Consider the following 22,498-nt stretch of genomic DNA (forward strand, 5'->3'; position numbering starts at 1 on the left):
TGAGCTGTAGCTCACGAAAGCTTATGCTCAAATAAATTGGTTAGTCTCTAAGGTGCCACAAGTACTCCTTTTCTTTTTGCGACATTATTATGGAGAGCTATTATGCTACAAGTGTGGCTGCCTGCTATTGTGGCAATTTTTAGATACTGTATGTCATTATCCGTTGCTAAGGTAAGCACACTGGCAGAGATTTTAAATGTAGTGGAAAGTAGTAGGTTATTTTGCTAATAATATTTTTCATTTCTACAACACCTTTAATCTCACAATGTTTTACATGCCCGTGGGAAGTAGGGAAGGGAGGGACATGGATTGCTTAACCCACTCTGAAATGCAACAGCTGTTTAACAGCACACAACTACATGAGAATTTAGAACAGAAAGTGAAGGATAATGCCATATCTGATTGAAATGGCAGAGAGAAATTTAGAAAAGCAGAATAATATTGGAATTTGGTCAGGACACCAAGGTTAGGAATGTAGGAATTGCCCCACACAGACCAATAGTCCATCTAGTCCAATATCCTGTCTCTGACCAGTACCAGATGCTTCAGAGGGAGGCAATAATGTTATTATCCATTAACTATCCTGTTAATGGATAATAGGATGCCCATAAGGGAAATTCACCCCACCCCAGGGGTTCTCGTGCCCTTACAGAATGTGTCATGAGATTGTATCTTCAATGACCCTAAGTGGTCAGGATCTCGGTTTTGTTTCTTATTCAAAAGACAACACCTCTGACCTCCCTTACTAGTACCATTCTGGAGCATTATTCAGTGTTGGCTGAGAAGGAAGAGCGCTAGCAGTTGAATCACAGCGAACATTTGCTGCAGCACCTCAGTGTAGCTCTGGTATGACTACACTGCAGCTGACAGCGAATCTCCCAGTCTGACTTGCCCTAGCAACATGGATGTTCCAGTTCAGGCTGGAATTTGAGCTCTCGAGCTCAGCTGGGCTTAAGATCCTGGTTTGGAACATCCACATGGCTAGTTTTAGAATCAGAGCTTGAGTCCTGCTAGTGCAAGTCCATCTACGCAGGCTGGAGGCTCACTCCCAGCTGCAGCGAAGACATACCCTTAGAGGTCTCCCATTCAAGCACTGCCCTGGCTCAGTATTGCTTATCTTGTGGGGTCTGATGGGATCACAGCACAAGATGGTAAGTCTAGACGATGTGCTGTAGCCTGATGATTTGCATAAGTCTCATTTTCAGAAATGAAACGCTTTAGAAGCAAGTGTTCTGATTAAGCATGAAAGTGTCTGTTGCATATATAGAAATGCTACCTGTAATATGATAATTGGAACGGAAGGATGAGGGTCAGGTTTCAGGAGGGACCTAGTGTGGTGGGTCCTGGAGGCTCAGGAATGCAAGCCAAGGCCAGGCTGCTATCACAGCAGCACCTAGAGCCTCAGCATGTAATGCTGGCCTCTCACAATATTCCGTAACGTTCTGTTTCCTGCACTTCTGTCAGTCTGCTGCATCACTTATCGCTCATGAAGCACTGCAGCTCTTCATAGTTTTATATAGTATCCATGGATACCTACATACTGTCATCACAGGACAGAAACATAATTACTCATTAATTTTTGTAGAATCATTCAAGATTATTATTCTGTGGAGAAGCCAATACTTCAGACCCTCACAGTCTGTTGTGACAAAAGATTTATTTCTGATATCAAAGCCATTAAACTTCCTTTTTCATCACTTTATTGGCTTGTACTAATTATTAACATTCTGCTATATACCTGTCATAATTAAACCCTTTTGCTAACAAGACAGGATGGCTCATGGGATTTCCACTGAACTAAAATAATCTTTCACCTTTAGATAGACTCATAGAATATTAGGGTAGGAAGAGACCTCAGGAGGTCATCTAGTCTCATCCACTGCTCAAAGCAGGTCCAACATCCACTAAATCATCCCAGCCAGGGCTTTGTCAAGCCGGGCCTTAAAAACCTCTAAGGATAGAGATTCCACCACCTCCCTAGGTAACCCATTCCAGTGCTTCACCACCCTCCTAGTGAAATAGTGTTTCCTAATATCCAACCTAGACTTCCCCCACTGCAACTTAAGACCATTGCTTCTTGTTCTGTCATCTGCCACCACTGAGAACAGCCGAGCTCCCACCTTTTTGGAACCCCCCTTCAGGCAGTTGAAGGCTGCTATCAAATCCCCCCCTCACTCTTCTCTTCTGCAGACTAAATAACCCCAGTTCCCTCAGCCTCTCCTCGTAAATCATGTGCCCCAGCCCCTTACTCATTTTTGTTGCCCTCCACTGGACTCTCTCCAGTTTGTCCACATCCCTTCTGTAGTGGGGGGACCAAACCCGGACACAATACTCCAGGTGTGGCCTCACCAGTGCCGAATAGAGGGGAATAATCACTTCCCTCGGTCTGCTGGCAATGCTCCCACTAATAAAGCGCAATATGCTGTTAGCCTTCTTGGCAACAAGGGCACACTGCTGACTCATAGCCAGCTTTTTATCCACTGTAATCCCCAGGTCCTTTGCTGCAGAACTGCTGCTTAGCCAGTCGGTCCCCAGCCTGTAGCGGTGCATGGGATTCTTCCTTCCTAAGTGCAGGACTCTGCACTTGTCCTTGTTGAACCTCATCAGATTTCTTTTGGCCCAATCCTCCAATTTATCTAGATCATTCTGGACCCTATCCCTACCCTCCAGCATATCTACCTCTCCCCCCATCTTAGTGTCATCTGCGAGCTTGCTGAGGTTGCAATTCATCCCATCATCCAGATCATTAATAAAGATGTTGAACAAAACCAGCCCTAGGACCAACCTCTGGGGCACTCTGCTTGATACCAGCTGCCAACCAGACATTGAGCTGTTGATCACTACCTGTTGAGCCCAACAATCTAGCCAGCTTTCTATCCATCTTATAGTCCATTCATCCAATCCATACTTCTTTAACTTGCTGGCAAGAATACTGTGGGAGACCTTATCAAAAACTTAGATCTTTAGTTTTGAATCTAGCCTGAGCCAGTAATAAAAATCATCATCATCTGATGGCTCTTTAGTGACTAATGTGAAATCACATGTTGGTTTCAGGCCATTTCCTGGTGAACAGGTGACTACATGACAAGAAACACCATCAGAACTTGCACCCTGTAACAGTGTGGTTTGCCATTAAGGGCTGGAGGCCTGGAGCCAGGCAACCCTGAGTACTGAAGGAACTGTTCCAGCCCACCTGTGTTGTGCTAATAGCCTTGATGGGGCCTGATGGGGGACAGTTGATTCTCCCAGTACAGGGAAGAGAGAAGCTGTGGCAGAGACAGCCTTCTGCAGGGAAGGCTCGGAGACCAGGGGAGTTGCCTTGGCTAGGAGGACTGGGAGTAGCCTTCTAAGTCAGGAGGAAGACCCTGACACCAGGCGAGTTTGGAAGTCAGAGCCTGAAGGCTGAGCACCATCCAAGCAACACCTGCGAATTGGTGATCTGAGATCCTGCTCTGGGAAGGAGTGCTGTGGACTCCCTATCAAGTGGTGGGTGGGAGGAGAGAGAGACACTCTGAACCAGGCTTTGTAAAGATCAGTGGGACTCAAACCTGGGTTGGCAGAGAAACTAGGCAATCGACACCCTCACACTACAACTTGCTGGCAACTGTAATCTGGCTGCTTCCCATGACCCACAAACTGCAGTGGATGTACATGTATGGGAAATCCTTCCCAAGAGACCCAATTGGCAGTTGCTTTTGAGGCTCCTGATTGGTCTTTTGGCCCCATATAAGCCCATGGGGCATACCAGGAAGCATCCAGGAAACAACACGGATCCCCAGCGAGCTGCCACAACTGATTTTGCTTCTCTGTTCCTCTTCTCCTGAATTCCCGGCATTGACTTGGGCTCTGACTTGAATTCTGACACTTGCTCTGGATCCAGAACCTTGACACAACTCTGACCTCTTTTACTGATCTTGGCCTGGAAATTTGATCTTGAACTGCTTGATCCCTAAGTCCTGCCTCAGAACCCTGGCAGAGTTGTGGCCTAAAGGGCCAGTGTGTACCTGAAGACTAAATAAATGGACTCTAGAAGGGGAGTGTTTTAACTAACTTCAGATTGTGATCTGGACTTTTTGAGGAGGGAAACTAAAGCAGGGTGCCTGCAGAGCAAGCCCAGGCCACGAGGGGATGCGTGGGTGGTAGTTGGCAGATTTGACAAAAGCACCTCCCGTCAAGGAAGGTGACAGTGCAGCTTAGGAAAGCAAAATGGAGGAAGCTGTTTGGCGGAACAGCAGCAGTGGATGCAGGCAGTTCTGCAGGAGCAGCAACAGAAATCACAGTGGGTCACACAGTAGGCTTTGGGACCCAACAGTGCTGGCAGGAAGACCACTGCCACCTGCAAAGGAGTAATCTCTGTGTGTTGCCAGTGTGGAAGACCGGGGCACAGAAGATTTGAGTGCCCCAGGAAGCAGTATGAATACTTTAGTGGGGAATGAACAAGAAAGAAACAGATGCACAAAGGGTGGGGGCCATCTGCCCAAGTGTTTGATATGGAGAGATGGGGCACATTAAAAGAGTTTGTACCTTGGATAATGGGGTGGAAAGGAAGGGAAAAGCCCAACAGACCAAGAGAGAGTCAAAGAGAGAGAGCTAAAGGGGGAAGCAGTGTGTCAGCCCTGAAAAACAAGTGGAGCAGTGATAGCCACAGTGATAGCCAGAAATGGCCATGAGGAAATGTGATCAAAGCATAGAGATGTCCAGAGAATGGCATGGTCGGATTCGTGTTTGGGAGACCACAGAGGCTGCAGCAAAAGTGGATGTTGCAGTCATGAGAGCAGTTCTTACGGCTGCCAAGATGTGCAGCACAACACCCAGAAAAAGGGATATAGAAAGCCTGACCTCTTTAGGGGAGAAGTATTGGCAGGAGCTAGCTGCTACGGAGGAGGCCAGGCAGCAGGCCCTGAGGCTGAGGGACAAGTTAGACAAGATGCATCAGGCAACTGTAGAAGAGAGAGAACTCACTCATTATGGAGAGCTGGAGAGCTTGCCGTCTGAGAAGCAGCCTGGCACGGGGCCAAGGAAGGAAGAACATAAGAACAGCCATACTGGATCAGACCAATGGTCCATCTAGCACAGTGTCCTGTCTTCCAACTTTGGCCAATGCCAGGTGCTTCAGAGGGAATGAACAGAACAGGCAATCATCAAGTTATCTATCCCCTGTCATCCACTCCCAGCTTCTGGCAGTCAGAGGCTTAGGGATACCCAGAGCATGGGGATGCATTCCTGACCATTTTTGCTAGTAGCCATTGATAGACCTATCCTCCATGAACTTATCTAATTCCACAGGTTGACTGTGCATTGAGTGAAGAATTGCTTCCTTTTGTTCATTTTAAACCTGCTGCCTAATAATTTCATTGGATGACCCCTGGCTCTTGTGTTATCAGAAGGAGTAAATAACACTTCCTTACGCATTTTCTCCACACCATTCATAATTCTATAGACGTCTATCATAGCCCCCCACCCCCCTTAGTCATCTCCTTTCCAATCTGAAAAGTCCCAGTCTTTTAATCTCTCCTCATATGGAAGCTGTTACTTACTCTTAATAATTTTTGGTGCCCTTCTCTGTACCTTTTCCAATTCTAATATATATTTTTTGAGATGGGACACCAGTACTGCAAGCAGTATTCAAATTGTGGGCTTACCATGGATTTATATAGTAGCATTGTAGTTTCTGTCTTATTATTGATCCCTTTCCCAATGGTTCCTAACATTCTGTTTGCTTTCTTGACTGCCACTGCACATTGAGTGAATGTTTTCAGAGAACTATCCACAATGTTTCCAAGATCTCTTTCTTGAGTAGTAACAGCGACTTTAGACCCCATCATTTTATATGTATAGCTGGGATTATGTTTTCCAATGTGCATTACTTTGCATTTATCATCACTGAATTTCATCTGCCCTTTTGTTGCCCAGTCACCCAGTTTTGTGAGATCCCCTGCAAGGTATGGCAGAAAGCTTGCATCAGGATTGGCAAGGCTCTGGGAGGAATCTTGGGAAGCAGGTGTGAGATCAGGAGACACTGGGAACCCAAACTGAGTTCCAGGGGGATGAAGTCAGAGCCCAGATAACACATGCAAGGAGGTGGGGCACCCAAACAGTGAGCCTTGGGGAAAACAAAGCAAGCGTAGGTAGCTCAAGTTCCTTGTAAGGGTGCATGGGACCTGGCCACCCCTGGGGGGCAGGGACAGGGGAAGAGTATCCCCTAAGGTAGAACTTTCCCTGGGGTGGGCAAGGTTCTAAGGGGGGATTGTAACAAGATGGCTTGCCCTAAAGGGCTGGAGGCCTGGGGCCAGCCAACCCTGATTTACTAAAGGACCTCTCAAGCCCACCTGCGCTGCATCAACTGTTTTGATGGGGCCTAATAGAAGACAGCTGATTCCCACATAAAAGCCCCCACAAAGTTGGGGGGCTCAAGAAGCTGTGTCAGAGACTGCAGGGAATAAGTAAAAGCTTCTGCATGAAAGACCTGAGACAAGGAGAGTTGCCTCAGCTAGGAGGATTAGGAGTAGCCTGCTAAGGCAGGAGAAAGACCCTGTGACCAGGGCAGTTTGGAAGTCAGTGCCTGAAGGCTGAACTCCAGCCAGGTAAAGCCTGGGAGATGGTGAACTGAGATTCTTCTTTATGAAGGAGATTTGGAAACCCTTTACCAAGGGGGTGGAGAGAGATAGAGAGAGATGCTGAACTGGGGTTGAGGCCTGAAGGACCAGTTTGTGCAGTATCTTTAAATAAATTGGACCCAAGAAAGGGGAGTGCTTTAACTAACTCTGGATTGTGATCTGGAGTTTTTGAGGAGTCCAAGGGGAGAAAGTGAGGCAGGATGCCTGGGGAGTGACTTCCGGCCATGAGGGGGTGCTTGGGTGGCAGTCATCCCTTACACACCCTTACTGAGCATCTCAGAAGCACAAATGGACTGTTGAACTGAACGAACTTCTCACTTCTAGAGTGACTCAAGGTGATCATTTCAGGATTGGGATTGGGTCAGACTGGTGAGGAAGGTTACATTACCAGTTAGGTGCTGTACCTGCCCTGAGGAAAGAAGATGTTAATATGCAGGTCTGACAGTTCAGCCAGTATCTTTTTTAAAACTACCTAAAATTCATTTTAAAACACAATTTTGGGTGCGGGGTATGGGAAGTTAAGCAAGGTACTGATGAAAATAGTGTTAAAACAGTACTGACTGATGAGAAGACAAAATGTAATCAGGCTTTCAACACCAGAGTATTTAATTTTTTAAAAAACTCTATTACAGACTCATTCTTAATGTACCTGATTTGCATAAAACCTTTTATTCTGAATACCTGTAGTAGTATATAACTATAAGTGGGAAGTATAGTACATCAAGTCTAAATTTGCTGGGCTGACAGTTCAGATGTGCCTATTTGTAATATGATTTTTTCCGTCTAAAATTTCACTAGGGTCATATATACACACACACAGCAAACCCCCATGAGGGGGATGGGCAGAACTTTTAAAAATATCCTTTAAAAAGGCATTAATAAATGTGCATTTTTAGCATATGTCTCAGTACAGCTCTGTCTCTCTTGGAAGCGAGTATGGTGGTTAGGGGCATTGCTCCACCTTGCAGCTGTAAGGGAAAATTATTGCAGTCTGTGCTCACATAACCATGTTAAAAAGTCAGTCTTTTAAAAAAGAGTGAGGTGGTGAGGTTTGGTGTTTAATATCCATCAGTGATTTCTGTATGTAAGATGACCTGCAAACTCAGCCTGGGCTCTGACAGTTGAGGTTTTGCTTTCTCTGCATTATTTCCAGTAGTAAAGGTTCTGCAGGCCAAGTTACCCTTAGTTACATCTGTGAAACGCCACTCTCTTTGAATTGTACCCTCAGTGACACCTGTGCAACCTCTTTGCCTTCAGTAGGTTTGCACAGATGTAACTGAAACTTGGGGCATTTCTATGCTAGAATGGCAAGGCTACGGTGAAGCAGCTGTGATGCTGTTGGCCATAGTGTAGACACTTCCTACACTGATGGAAGGGGTTTTTCCATTGATGTAATTAATCCGTCTCTCTGAGAGGTGGAAACAAGGTCAACAGAAGAATTTTTCCAACAACCTAGCCGCCAGGGGTTAGGCTGACCTAACTACAGCCTAAGGGTGAGACATTTTTCACAGCCCTGAGTGACATAGTTAGGTCAATCCAATTTTAAGTGTAGATCAGGCCTTAGGGGAGAATTCTGATGCACAAGATGGAATAAAACCTGTAGTCCCACAGAGAGCAGTGCCAGCTCTTCAGAGTTAGCAGGGATAAAAAGCAGAAAAAGCTTTTTGTTATTATTATTATGCAATAGATCTGTTGAGTAAAATTGTGCCATTAATTTTTACATAGCCATTTTGCAGAGTACACCACCCTTTAGGGTATGCTATTATTTTTGTGGTAAACGCTTTATTTTCTTAGGTTTACAACCTGATCATTTTAATTCTCATTGGATCGAGAGCTGATAGGCACAAGTTCTCAGCCCATAAGCTGGATGTTCCTTCTAAATCTTGCCAAACTGTGTAGCTATGTATTATTTGTTTAAATGGCAACAGAGTGCTGTGAGCTGTACAAAACACAGTGATAGCCATGGTCCCCACTACATTAAAACTAGAGTGAAAGAGAGAAGTGCAAAACAATACAGATACATTAATGTCCAGAGTAGTTGGCACTGCATTTTTTAAGGTGTGAACCACAGTACTTCTAGCTGAGGTGGGGGGCTTAGCTGAAGTGTGTTTTAAAGAATGATTTGAATTAAGGTCAGGATGATTGCCTGTCTGACAAGGTGTGAGAGTGAGTCACAGCTGAGAGGGGCAGCATGGCAGAAAGTCCAAAAGTGGGAGAAGCGTACAAAACAGAGCAATAAGGTGGCAGGGAGTGGCAGAGCAAGAGGGGGAATAGGAAGAAGTGGGGACAGAGGTGCAGACAGGGCCACAAGATTTAGCTTGATATAGCAAGTGAGAGAGAGTCAATGCACAGATTCAAAGGGCCTGTCTACACAGCAAAGAAAAACCCATGGCTGGCCGATGCCAGCCAAGTAGGGCTTGCGGGGCTCGGGCTGCAGGGCTGTTTCACCATTGCCTAGGCTTCCAGGCATGGGCTGGAGCCTGAGCTCTGGGACCCTCCCACCTCACAGGGTCCTAGAACCCAGGGTACAGCCTGAGCCCAGAAGTTTACACAGCAATGAAACAGCCCTGCGGCCCAAACCCCGTGAGCCTGAGTTGGCTGGCATGGGCCAGCCATGGGTTTTTCCCTGCTGTGTAGACAGGCCCAAAGAGTGGAGTCAAAATGAAAGATGATTAAGGCACAGACGAACTACAGAGCCATACGTATCTGTGCAAGGGAAAAAATGAAGTTCCCTTGACCTTTTTCATTTGTGTACCTCAAAATTAAGGACCATCCTGAAGACCTGGAGCAGTAGCCACTGGAATTGGGGATAATGACATCTGCCATGTAGCAGTTACTAACCTGATGTAATGCTAACCCATGTCTCTCTAGGCTAGAGCCCAGAACTAAAGATCAGTTTGTTCAACATTTCTGTGTGTCATACTGTTATTACCTGGTGTCAAAAGAAACATTGATCTTTGTGCTTTCTCCCATGCTGCCCCTCACGCTTGGGAGACACTCCCATAAGCATCCACAAAACTTCTTTCAAACCCCTCCTTAAAACTCTACTTTGCTGTGAGGTCCACACAAAAAAACTTGACAACAGTTAGACTGCTGGTGTGCTGACACTACAGCCTAGTGTGCTGACAAATATTGTCTCATTGTTTCCTTGGTCTCTCCCATCTGTCTCTGTCCACCTGTTCTCTCACATCTTACACGTAGGTTGTAAGCTCCTTGGGGCAGGGACTGTCTTTTTGTTTTATTTGTACAACATCTACCACAACGGGGTCCTGGTCCATGACTGGGGCTTCTGAGTGCGACAAGAATACAAATAATTATCCATTATAAACCTGATTTCAATGCATTATTGTTTATTAAGACTTGGTGAACAGATCAGAAAGAACTGATAACCTGGACAGAATCAAGGGGGTTTTGGAGGCGAACATATTTACTGACCCCTGGTTCCAAAATAGATTATTGAGCCTGGGCTGGAGTTGTTTGCGCAGCTTCAGCTACACCACAGTAGCCCAGGCATATGAAGCTGGATACCAGAACTGTATCTAAAGGGTTTCACTTATAGACCCCAAACCCCCCAAGTGAACATTAGGGTTGCTTTGCTGCAAACCCCTGTCAGTGCACTCTGAAGGTTTTGCACAGTTAATAGACCTTAAGATATTAGTGGGTGCGACTATAATAGACCACATGTAAAACATACGTGCATTCCCTTGGTGCTGATTTATATTGTTTAAAGGGATGGGGGCGGAACAAGCTGTTAAAAGATGAAGAAATTGAAAGCTCCCCTAACTGCTATATTATCCACCTGACATTCTCTAAATGCCAGTCATTAATTACTAGTGTATTGAAAAATCAGAACACTTATCCAATCCAGATTATGTTACATCTGTGAGCCAGAGAAATTTCCACTGTCTTTGTCTTTCTCATCTAAATAAAAAAAAAAATTTATGGTTGTTAAAGAAGAGCAGGTCTACAAAAGGCTGTTCTGTTTTATCTCATTAAGGCCTGTTATCCCCACAAAGATAGTTTTTAGCATCTCTGTCCCTCCCACCATAATACTGGTTAACATTTTAGGGCGTTCACAGTGTAATTATTAAATTCCAAATTCAGCCCTCAATCTGCAGCTTCCGCCAAAGTCAACAAATGAGGGCTGCACATGCACATCTGCTGGCAGAATCTGGCCATAAGCAACAACATTCTTGTCTTATTCCTGAGCCAGTATTAAGAAAGGATTGAAACTGGTTTATGATTTAGACTGCTCCTGCAATCCTGACACCTGGTAGACCTCTCCTTCAGCTCAGTGGGAGATTGGTGTACAGATCCACGGCAGGTCTTCAGTGCAATGTATGCTGCTGGAGTCATCAATAAGATCACTTCTGCCTGAGCTGTATGTTCAAAAATGAAAGTTTTAATCCAAAACTTTATTTTGAGATGGAATTGCTCCTCATTTCTGTACATTTTCATACCTAACATTTTAAAATCTGTACATTGAGTTATGTATAGCTTTGGGACAGGGGGAGGACACCCTTTTTCACTCTGCTGATATTCATTGGAAGAGGAGATCATTTTGGAAGGTGCAGCACAAGAAAGCTATAAGGTGGAATGATAAAATAAGGACTGTCCCTTCTAAACATGGACAGGTGCTATATAGGCATTGTTAGAACGCTAGCCTTGGTGCCTTTTATCTGAGGATATCAATTAATTTTACCAAGATTAACAAGTTAAGACTCATGACACCTCTGTAAGAAAGGTAATTATCCCTAATTTTACCCCTATTTTTGGGTCCCCAGATTGAGACACATTAGGTCTGTTTCAGAGGTGCTAAACACTTGCAGCTTCCATTGATTCACTTGGAGTTGTGGGTGCTCTGTGCCTCTAACAATCAGAGTCTGAAGTTGGGTATCCGAAAATAGTGGACACATTTGACCTAAGTGATGTGGCAAAGGTCATACAGCAATTGTGGAGCAGAACTGGGAGTACAACCCAGTTCTCCTAGTTCCAGGTCCTGTCCCTTAATCACAAAATGATCCTTCACTGCAACCCTCAGGCAAAACAAAGTGTATGTTCTGCTCGCTATTTCCTACACTGCCCTCAGTGATCAGGCATTAAAAAGGCCAATTTAAGTAATAGGGTTTAAATTTGATCGGCTTTATATGCTCATGGTTTTGACTTTTTCCATACCTATAAAGAGATTACCTCAGAATTTTGTTTTTCTCATGAGAAGTCTTTGCTATTAAGTTTCCTGTTGTAGAACAAGTGCTGAAATGCAATGAGAATCATTTGTATCACCTGGCTTTCTCCTGTTGCGTTTTGTTTTTTTCTTAGCATACAACAGTTTTGCCCTTTATATTAATCGAGATGAGAACAACACATCATCAGTATCCCAGCAGGAGCTGTGGACTGGCTGCAGTATGCACCTTCTCTGTTGGCTATATATTATGGTAAGGACTGTACATGCTGTGTTTTCATATTGTATTGGGGGTTTATATTGCTAAATTTGGGCACATATTTCATTATGGATATAATCACTAACAGATTCACACTGCATGTCTCGTATGGTCCAAGACCTGGGCTTTGTCTGGCTTCCCCAGATGCTGATATTTTTAGAAAGTATATGCCAAACCTCACACAACAGGAATTTGTTGAACAATCCCATGTAAGCAGTGATCTTTCCAAAGCTACATTTTTCAACCTTTTTTCAAACTAAATGTTTTTCTTGGACCCTGGTTTTATTGCTTAGGGTTTTTTATTCTATCAGACAAAAATTGAGAATAGGCAAATGATTTCCTTCAACAGCATTTTAAGCCCCTTCAGAAAAGATAACGCTTTTTTCTTTTTCTTTTTTTTTAGTTCACTCATTCTTGTGTTAGAAATCAATTACAGAAATCCAAACATTCTGTAATTTATTTCTAATGAAAATATTTGGGAAAATGTTTAAGTAAAGAAAGCATAAGCAACACTAAACTTGGTCTTTGGGGAGTTTTCCAATTGAAAAAAACCTGACTTATCTGACAGAGCAACTTTACCCATCGGACTTTTTTTATTTTTTTACCCTGCAATTATTTAGTCATTCTGGCTTTCTCCCCTCCTCCCTCCCCCCCCCCCCGTCCTTGTTTGGTTAAAAAGTCTGTCTGTCCCCCCCCATCCCCCTTCACACAAGCGTGCGCGCACACACTCTCTCTCTCTCTCTCTCCCCCTCTTTCCTCCCCTTGAGGCCTTTTATGATCTCCTGTTTACCTCTCTTCCTACTCCCTTCCTCTGAGGCTTTCCATCACAACAGCCTTCCCATAGCCTAAGAGAACGGGATACAGCTCCTTCCAGAACTCAGGAATACTACTTTTTCCACCAACCAAAGGGGGCCACTAGTTCGAAAGCAACATAGGGTCTGAAAAGTGCTACCTCTTCAGTGCTCCCTGCCTTTATATGGGCCAAGGAAAAAGGGGGCATTATACCCATGTATAGTTACTACACCCACACAGGGATCATGTAATAACCAAAATCAAGGAGATCAGAGTCAAATTTTGTGGCTGGATTTCAAAAGGATCAGAATAATTTTATTGTTAATAATATTTGTAATTGTGCTTGGTGAGATACAGATAAACAAATCTCGTGCATCGGGGCATAAACTGATTTCTCTAGGGGAAAAGAAGGATTTTTTTTTCACTTCTACCAAAAAATGCACAATTAGCTAGGTGTGTTATGGGTATTTTTTCACTTTCCTCTGAACAATACACAGCAGCAGGATACCAGACTTAATAAATCAGTGGGCTGATTTAGTACAGCAACTTGTCTTTTTTCCAAAATGGTCCCTTCTGGTCTCGGAGTCTATGACTCTGTGAAAATCATGTGATGAGGCCCATGGAAAATTATTCCACAGGAATGGAAAAGTTGAAGCAGCCCACTTGTGTAAGTGGGAATAAATTTGAGTAGTGTCTTAAGAGCTTTTTAAGGCAGCGTTACAAAATCAGTATGAAAAGATTGTTTTACGTGTGTTTTTTTCCCCCTCAAGTGAATTGCAAACATAAATTGACACTGACTCAAGGGGATACATTATCTTGCAGCTTCTACAGGGCCACATCACATCCTCCATATCAGTTATTTTCATTACATTTATATGTGTAAAGAGTCTGATGGAAATTGCTATTGCACAGCATACACCTGTCATTCCAAGTACTCGGTAATTTATTTCTTAAAACAACTAAGAACCCTGTATAGAGCTTGCTCCTTCCCAGCACAGGTATCTGCATCCTGCATCTAGAAGCACAAGATAAAAGGAGATGAACAGGACAGGGAACACAGGGGAAACTGATTCTGCATTAAGAGATGTACACTGCTACCCATCCACTTTGTTATTCCTGCCTACATATTTCAGTGCTATCATAATATACTCAGCCCTGCTATAGTGTTTTTCATTCATAGATCTCAAAATGCTTTACAGAAACCAGTATCATAATTCCCATTTTACAGCTGAGGGAAACTGAGGCACAGGAAGGGAAGTGACTTGCCCAAGGTCATGCAGCAAAGCAGTGGTAGAGGAGGGACTTGAACCCAGCTCCCTTGTATTCCAGTTTTTTGCCCTGTCTATTATATCACACTGCTGCCTTTTCCTCAGTGAGCTCCCGTCAGCATTGTTGATCATTTAGGTGTGATTCATAGCTGTGTAGGACTGGAAGGGACCTCGAGTGGGCATCTAGTCCAGTCTCCTGCCCTGAGGCAGGACCAAGTATAACTAGACCATCCCTGAAAAGCATTTGTCTAACATGTTCTTTAAAATCTCCTGCGATGGAGATTCTACAACCTCCCTTGGAAACCTCTTCCAGTACTTATCTATACTTATAGTTAGAAAACGTTTCCTGATATCCAACCTCAATCTCTCTTGTTACAGACTGAGCTGATCATTTCCTGTCCTACCTTTAGGGGACATGGAGAGCAATTGATCACTGCCCTCTTTATAGCAGCCTTTAACATATTTCAAGGATGCTATCAGATCCCACTTCAGTTTTCCTGGCTCAAGACTAAACGTGCCCAGTTTGTTCTTTTAACCTTTCCTCATAGGTCAAGTTTTCTGAATCTTTTATCATTTTGTTTCTCTCCTCTGGACTCTCTCAAATTTCTCCACATCTTTCCTAGAGTGTGATGCCTAGAACTGGACATAGCGTTTCAGCTGAGACCTCACCAGTGCCAAATAGAGCAGGACAAGTACCTGCCATGTCTTACATAGGACACTCCTGTTAATACATACCAGCATATTAGCCTTTTTTAGCCTTTCCATTTGTGATCTAGTATAACCCCCACATCCCCTTCAGCCGTACTACTGCCTTGCCAGTTATTCCCCCTTTTGTACTTGGCCATTTGATTTTTTTTTCCTTCCTAAGTGTAGTACTTTGCATTTGTCTTTATTGACTTTCGGTATGTTGATTTCTGACAAAATTCTCTCCTTTGTCAGGTCATTTTGAACTCTAATCCTGTCCTCCACAGTGCTTCCCATCCCTCCCAGCTTGGGGTCATATGTAAGATTTATAAGCATACTCTTCACTCCATTATTGATTTACCTACAGACTGTACCAAGAGTGGATAGGGCTGCTCTCAGCTAACTCCATTTCTTCCTTGCTGAGCATTCCCAAAAGGGAGTTGGGGCAATTGCTTCTCCTCTCTAAGGACCCGCATGTGGGGTTCTGCAGGATTGCCTTTTGTTTCCTCTCATGTTCATGGCCTGTAAGGGTCAGTGGGAGGAGTAGTGAGGCAGCATGGTCTGTTGTGTGTTCAGCCTGCAGATAACACCTAGTTCTATATCTCTGAATCTCCCCGGTGCTACTGAAGGTTCTACCCAGTGTGTGGCTGAGACTGGACTATAGATCAAGGATCACTGGGTTAAGTTCAATCCAAACAGAACTGAAGTGATGATGGTAGGCTTAGGCTGGAAGGAGCAACCAGAAAATATGAAAAGGATTGTATCTGCCCCTTTTAGCAAGGGTGTGCCCACGTTTCATAACGAGAATTTACCAACTTGAGGTAGTGCTGGATTCCCCACCTGTTGGTAAGTGACCATATGCAAACCCTAACCAGGAATGCTTTTATTCATCTGTCTTGCCAGGAGGTTGTATTGATTTCATTTGGAGATGGGCTTTGGGATCCAACTACTGATCCATGCCTGTGTCACCTCAAGCTTAGTGCATTCGATTTGAGGCTGCACCTGGAAAATAAAACTAGAGCAGAATGCAACAGCCTGCTCATTAAGCAGTGTTTCTTGCTGGGAGCACACACCACCATTGCCCCAGGACCTGGTTGGACTCCCTGTTAGAGCTTACGGGATTGTTTTTGACTTATAAAGCTCATGGCCTGCCTGCTTGAGAGACTGCCTCTCTCCCTGTGCCATCCTGCCATATTTGAGATGAGGAGAGGCAGATGCGGTGGAAGCTGGTGCCACGGTGGTTTGTCCTCAGGTTTTAGGTTCTCTGTGTGGGTCTGACCTAGCCCAGATCTTTTGACCTTCCTGACACACTGCAATGATCATCACTGGAGCCAGCTGTTTGGGGAGAAAGGGGTACATTGGGGATAGTGTTTAGGTTTGACTTTATTTGGAATTAGTTATTTTCTGGTTTTGGGGTGAGGGGAAGCAGGTGTTTCTATTTGTCATGTGTCTGTATTTCATGTATGGAAAGGTACTAGGGTGCTGAAAGAGGTGCTTTTCCCTCTTATATAGTGTATAAAAATTAAAAAAATAAGTAGCAACAGAGAGGAGCAGAACCAAGGTGTATGCTGGAGATTACATTGAAGCCCATTTCTCTTCCCCCCACAACCCGTCACCCCTTTATTTTCTCTTTCACCCTGCATTCATGAAAGGATTAGAGCAGGCACACAAACTGCAGAGAGTCACACCATCTCTGTGGAAGGACAAGCCTTAGCTTTTAATTAACTTTTCTCATGGCCATGTATGGCAGTCTCTCAGATTTGCACCAGGGGACAATAGTCTTGCACTGCATACTGCCCACCTTACTTGGACTTTCAGGATCAAGGCCTTGGTATAATGTAAAATGACAGTTTGCTTTATTGATAATGGGATTGAAAAGATCACACTTTATTTTCATTAGTGCTAGAAAACTGTTCTGAGTACACCTCAACTACCCAAAAACAAACAAACAAAACAACCCCACAGGCACTGGGTCTATGAATTTGATTGTCATGGCAGATAAAATAGCAAGTTATTGTTTTGCTCATTGTAGCAATCATGGTCTCATGGCAACTACTGTCTGAGCGATATGTGGCCATAGAAGAAATGAAGCCAAAGGAGTATAGTTAAAAGATGTTTGTGTTCCTTCTGCTGCTGAGATATACTGGATGCCAAAGAGCCACTCCCAAGGATGTGACTGCGCTTTAGTCATATGGGGTAGGTGTCTGGTAGTAAAGCACTTGGTCAGTCCTCTTGTTCCTACATTTGCTACAGTGGGAGTTGTCCCCACCTGTGCCAGGGCTGAACATGGGTTCATTTTTTCACTACTTAATAAAACAATTCAGGCAGGGCAGGTCCAATCAAACTGATTTAGAAAAACGTGTGGATTTTCTTACAGCCGGCTTTAGGGAGGTCTGTTAATTTGATAAGGGGAGGGAGGGAAGTTTGCATAGTGTAATATATGGTGTGATGATTGTATGCATTTTTTTAAAAAAGTAAGTCCCTAGGCGTTTGGTAGTGTGATAATAAATCAAGACAAATAGTGTTGGATATATGCAAAAGAAAAATTAAATTTACATTCATTTATCAGAGGCATCCCATGTGTTCTCATGCATCTCACCCCCCTGTAGTGATCTCCATCTTCAGTGTGCTGGCCATTTTATACTTCCATTCACTACAGCCTACCTTTATTTTTAAATCCCATGTAGACTGAAGTTCACACTACTTTCTTCCAAAATGAACAGGGAAGAAGAAATCAGTATGGATCAAATTTGCAAAAAATACATTCCTGGCTAAAATCTCTAGCAGCTTTCTGTCAGTCTATTTACCCTGCATCATAGAACTCAGAAATAGACTAGACCTACTATGGGTCATTGAGTTCATGCCCCTGAAAGTGCAGGGTTGTTCCCTACACTATAATCTTGAGTGATTCATTCATTCCGGTTTTGAATGACTCAGCTGATACACCTCCCTCACCTCCTCTGGGAGACATTCCACAGCCTGCAATGTTGTTGTCGCTATATTGGTCCCAGGATATTAGAGACAAGCGGGGTGAGGGAATATCTTTTATTGGACCAACTTCTGTTGGTGAAACAGACAAGCTTTCAAACTTACGCTGAGCTCTTTTTCAGGTAACAGCTTTTTCAGGTAACCAGGGTCACATCATTCAATATGCCAAGAATTTTTTTCTGGTAGATATGTACAGAGTGTCACACACTACATGCTTGGGCTCAGTTGGTTTACCTCAGTTAGCCCTAGAAGTAATAGAGGTACAGAGTTTTCCAATGCATCTTCCACTTCCTCAAGCAAGCTCGTTTTGTAAAGCAAATGCTAGAAGAATGGCAGAGAGGAAGAGTCAGTATTTTGGCAAGAAGGAGCTAACGGCTCAACTGCAATAGTAGCAGTTTAAAAAAAGGGGGGGGGGGAAACGTCAATGTTTTGAACCCCAGAACAGAGCTGCTCTCCCTCCAAAAATGTTTATTTGAAAAAGAGCTACATTTTTCTAATTTTCTTTTTACCTGTTTTCAAGCCAGCTATTGAGCAGGTTGAAAAATTTCAAATGTTTCATTAAAGTAATGACATATTTTGTAAGAAATTTCTTGAGAAGTGTCTTTTCAACCAGCTGAACTCAGTAATAATGACAGGATGTTATTTAGGACCTTTCGGATATTCATCTTAAAAAAAAAAAAAAAAAAAAAAAAAAAGCTGGGTAGTAGCAATGATACCGGTGCTGTCACAGAATCAGAGGGAGAGCAGAGGTTCTAACCCTCTGGACTTTTAAGGTAAAAATATTAAATATTGCATACATGAATATAAACCATTTAATGAAGATTGCACCGCTGGGTGTATTTTAAAACTAAGTTGACTTTGTCTACTGCAAAGTTAGCTGGTCCAGTTTTAGTTTAATTCCCCCACCCCCCGCCACACACACACACACACAATATTTATATCTCAACTAGCAACTTTTTTAACCTGTACAATAGTAGGCTCTTAAATTGGCTCTGGTTTTGCAATCCAAAGTGTGTCTTAATGCATGTTCCCCTGTGCTTAGCTAACAATGAGGTTGAACAAGAATAATGATTGCTAGAATTGCCGTGTTGAAGGCATTCATTAAAGTTAATAATCAGTAGTCTTGTATCGAAGACTTATACCTACAGTTGATCAGCCCTTTATTGTGCAGTGTTGAGTTAGTGAGTTCATTCCTACTTGAATACAAACTAACAAAGGACCTCAGGTAATGTTTCCATGGTAGCAGTCCTACTTTTGCTACTGGCATTTGTAATATAGACAATGCACCAATACTCGCTGTGTCATTGCTCAGTGGAAAGAAGTACAATGTTAGTAATTCCAGCATAGTAAACTGGGTTGCAGGGTTGATTTTCAGTGAGGTCAGGATGGCTAGGCAGGTGTGCTTTTGAACTTTGTTTCTTAAGCAGCACTTGTTTTACCTTGTTCTTGTCATATTAGTTCCAGTTAGTGACCTATTGCTCTGGGGACAGCCACATAAAGTTGGATCCACAAAGGGACTTAAGCCAGGATGCTGCATTCAACAAGCCATAGATGACATTCAAGAATTCTTTAGTGACTCACTTGGGTTTAGACAATATTTTTGGTGTCCAAAATAAATTCATTCTAGGAAGTGTCACTTCCCCTTGGTTCATGAACCAATCATTCAGGTGCACAGCAGTAGATCAAAGACCCTTTTGAGTATTCCTCCTCTAGAGGTGCTGTAAACTGGTGGGCAGTTTCACCAGCCAGGGAAGGGAAATAAAGCTCCAAGCATAGGTCTTTTTAAGGCTTTTTCTTCAAGGTTTGTTTTACAGTCCACCGAATGATCACAAAACTAAAAGTGGAAAAAATACTGAACACTAATTCCCATGGGGTTTCTCTGCTTTGACTCAGCCAAAAGGGGAGAAGACATACCATTCCCCTTTGACCTAGCTCCCCTTCCTTTAACCCCAGCAGCCGTGTGACAAGCTGGGACCTGTTAGTCATTTACAGTCTTTAGCACTTTTACCTTTTCACAGGTACATTCTGGCACAGTACAAGATCTGTAGAATACAAGCTATCCACAAGTATGGAGGGACTCTTTCACATGTGAACTCTTTCAGAGAGGTAGGAGGGGGGCTAGGGTCAGCAGCCAGTCACAGTTATCTCACAGATTAGCTACTGCCAACATTTTAATTCCTACATGAAGTTTCTAGTAATTTGGGATTTGACTGTATAATAAAAGCTTCTATAAGAAGCAGCTGAAGGAGGATATGGTAACCATGTACAGGACCAAGATAAGGAGACCACTTGGAATGGACGGAGCTCAGGTTTTTTTTAAGGCCAGAGAGGTCCAGTGTGATCATCTAGTATGGCCAGCTGCATAACACAGGCCATGGAATTTCACCCAGCGAATTTAAAGCAGAGAGTTTTCACAATTTCTGCAAGAGATTTCCCAGAACTTGAACCCATGAGCCCTCCCATGCACAGTCAGAACACTACCACTACTCTAGCAAGCCACCACAGGGCATTTCCATAATCCTTCCTCAAGGTGACAAAGGCCCTTATTAGTCTGCAGATTTCCCACTCTTAGACTGGGATCTGGGTACAATACCCCACCTATGCCAACCACTTATTACCATGTAAGTCCAATAGGACACCGGCATCTCTTTCCCTCAGGAGCCCGTGACCAGAGATGTAGTGCCCCAAAGCCTTCCAAAAACAAGTAGGTTTATTAACAAATGGAACAGAACAATAGAGAAAAGGATTCCACAACAAACGGCCTTATCATTCCAGGCTGACCCAGGGCGCCCCCTTGTAGGCAGGCATGGTGTTGTGGGTGAGCTCTTACCCAGGATATCAACAAGTCCTGGCAGACTTCAATGCTAAAGAACACCTCCTGGTGGAGGGTCTCATTTATTGACAGAAAAGCTTACACAAAAACCAAACTTTCACCTGCCACATCTCAGCTGGGTGACCCAGTCATTCTTTGTCCATCTGTCCTCAACCTGAGTCTGGTGCTCTCCTCTACCTAGGTTGTTTTACAGGGGTTCTCTCCATTCCAGTCTTTGCCCCTGATGTTAGGCATCTTGCCCCTACTGGAGAAGGATCCCTGACAGAGAAGAATCTGGGGAGATCCATCCTCTGCAACTCTTCTCCAGGGACAGCAGGTGATCCTTGCCAGACTGGGCTTCAAGAGAGTATCTGGGAGACCCTCTGGCTGAGATCAGACCCTCTTGGATGCCTGCCAACTCTAGCCGTGGGTCTGTGAGGATCCTTTCTCTAGGAGCACCTTTTAATCGGTCCCCATTTTGATGTGTTCCCTGGAGAGTTCACCCTCTAGGCTCCCTGATCAGCACTCTTACGAGCTCCTCTCCCCCCAGCAGTTTCTCCCCATAACTGAGTTTGGGTAACCTTTATTATTTACTAATCAGTCACCTGGGGCAGGCAGCTACCCCCAAGGAGGCCTTCATAAGGCAGTCGCACACTGGGTAGGCCCTAACTCCCCATAAAGGGCAGGTGCCCCATGACAAGCCTACGTACATGTTTAGTCTTATCTAAACTTGTGATTCCCTAAAAGCCAAGTTAGATGGGCTTCCCTCTTGAGTTACAGGAACAGAAAAGAACTAATGTACATTCTTTTAGGAAGCCAAAAGACTGTTGGGATCCTGCCTCATCTCCAATTGCTTTCCACTGTGTGACGCCCCCTACCACTAGCCTGTTCCCTCCCCTTTCAGGAAAGCTCCCTTTTCTCAGAGCCCCACAGTCCGTGGGTGAGCCTAAGCCCAGTTACCATATCACCCTAACTTTTGATATGGGGCCTAAGTGTGTCATCTTCTCTTTCCTTCCAACTATTTTCCCTCCCACCCCCAGTCAGCCAGCCCAGCCATCTAAGGAACGCTCCTATGATGGCTGCTCCATTCTTCGGCAGTTAGACCATTCACCCTTAATGACTTACAATCACTTGTCTTATGACTGTGGGGGGAATATGCTAAAACTCTCTGTTCCCTTCTGACATTACAGCCCACCATCTTAGAAATACAATACAACAAGCCATATTTTACAGATCAACATTCACCACCAAGCACCTTCACATTTGTCACAGTAATACCCTGAGGAAAAGCCAGGTACTTATGCGGAGTTCTTTGGAAACTGTGCTAAGGTTGACAAACTCTGTTTCTTGGGTCAAGAGACCAGTCACCTGAATTGCCAATGAGTGCGAAGAATCTCTGCCTTGAATGGTCCTTTACAATATGTGCTAAGTATTTATACTGAACAATCTGTTCCACCTTGCATTTTGCGGGGAGGCTGGGAATTCATTTCCCAGACCTGAAGAAGAGCTCTGTGTGGCTCGAAAGCTTGTCTCTCTCACCACCAGAAGTTGGTCCACCCACCTTGTCTCTTCTGAGAATCTGAGTCCCTCCAACAATTCATCAGTGTTTTGGGAGTTGAGTAAAACCTCACGGAAACTGGTGGATGTAACCACTGCCCTTCATTTACAATAAACAATCAAGCTCCTTTATGGAACCAGATAGCTGAAACAATAGAAGCCACCATCCAAAACACAGGCACATGGCAAGGCTTGACTAGAAGCTGAACCATGTAACTCGAGGGTTTTCCCTGGGGACTGGTATAGCAAATGCGGGTGTGGGGGCTGCGGCATTGATGAGTTGAGCTATGTGTGTCTGGTTCTGACTGAGAGAAGCAGCAGAAACACACAGAAGGAGCA

The 22,498-nt window shown here is 44.0% G+C and overlaps 1 protein-coding gene across 1 annotated transcript in view; it reads left to right on the forward strand.

Moving 5' to 3' along the window:
• AIG1 (androgen induced 1) overlaps positions 1 to 22,498 on the forward strand; it is a 189,680-nt gene that overhangs the window by 161,946 nt on the left and 5,236 nt on the right. Inside the window, exon 4 of the mRNA XM_074948533.1 lies at positions 11,937 to 12,052. Coding sequence (XP_074804634.1) covers positions 11,937 to 12,052 — 116 coding nt within the window. The remainder of the gene's footprint in view (positions 1 to 11,936; positions 12,053 to 22,498) is intronic.

This window comes from Natator depressus, chromosome 3 (genome assembly GCF_965152275.1).
Source record: "Natator depressus isolate rNatDep1 chromosome 3, rNatDep2.hap1, whole genome shotgun sequence".
NCBI classification, from domain to species: domain Eukaryota; kingdom Metazoa; phylum Chordata; order Testudines; family Cheloniidae; genus Natator; species Natator depressus.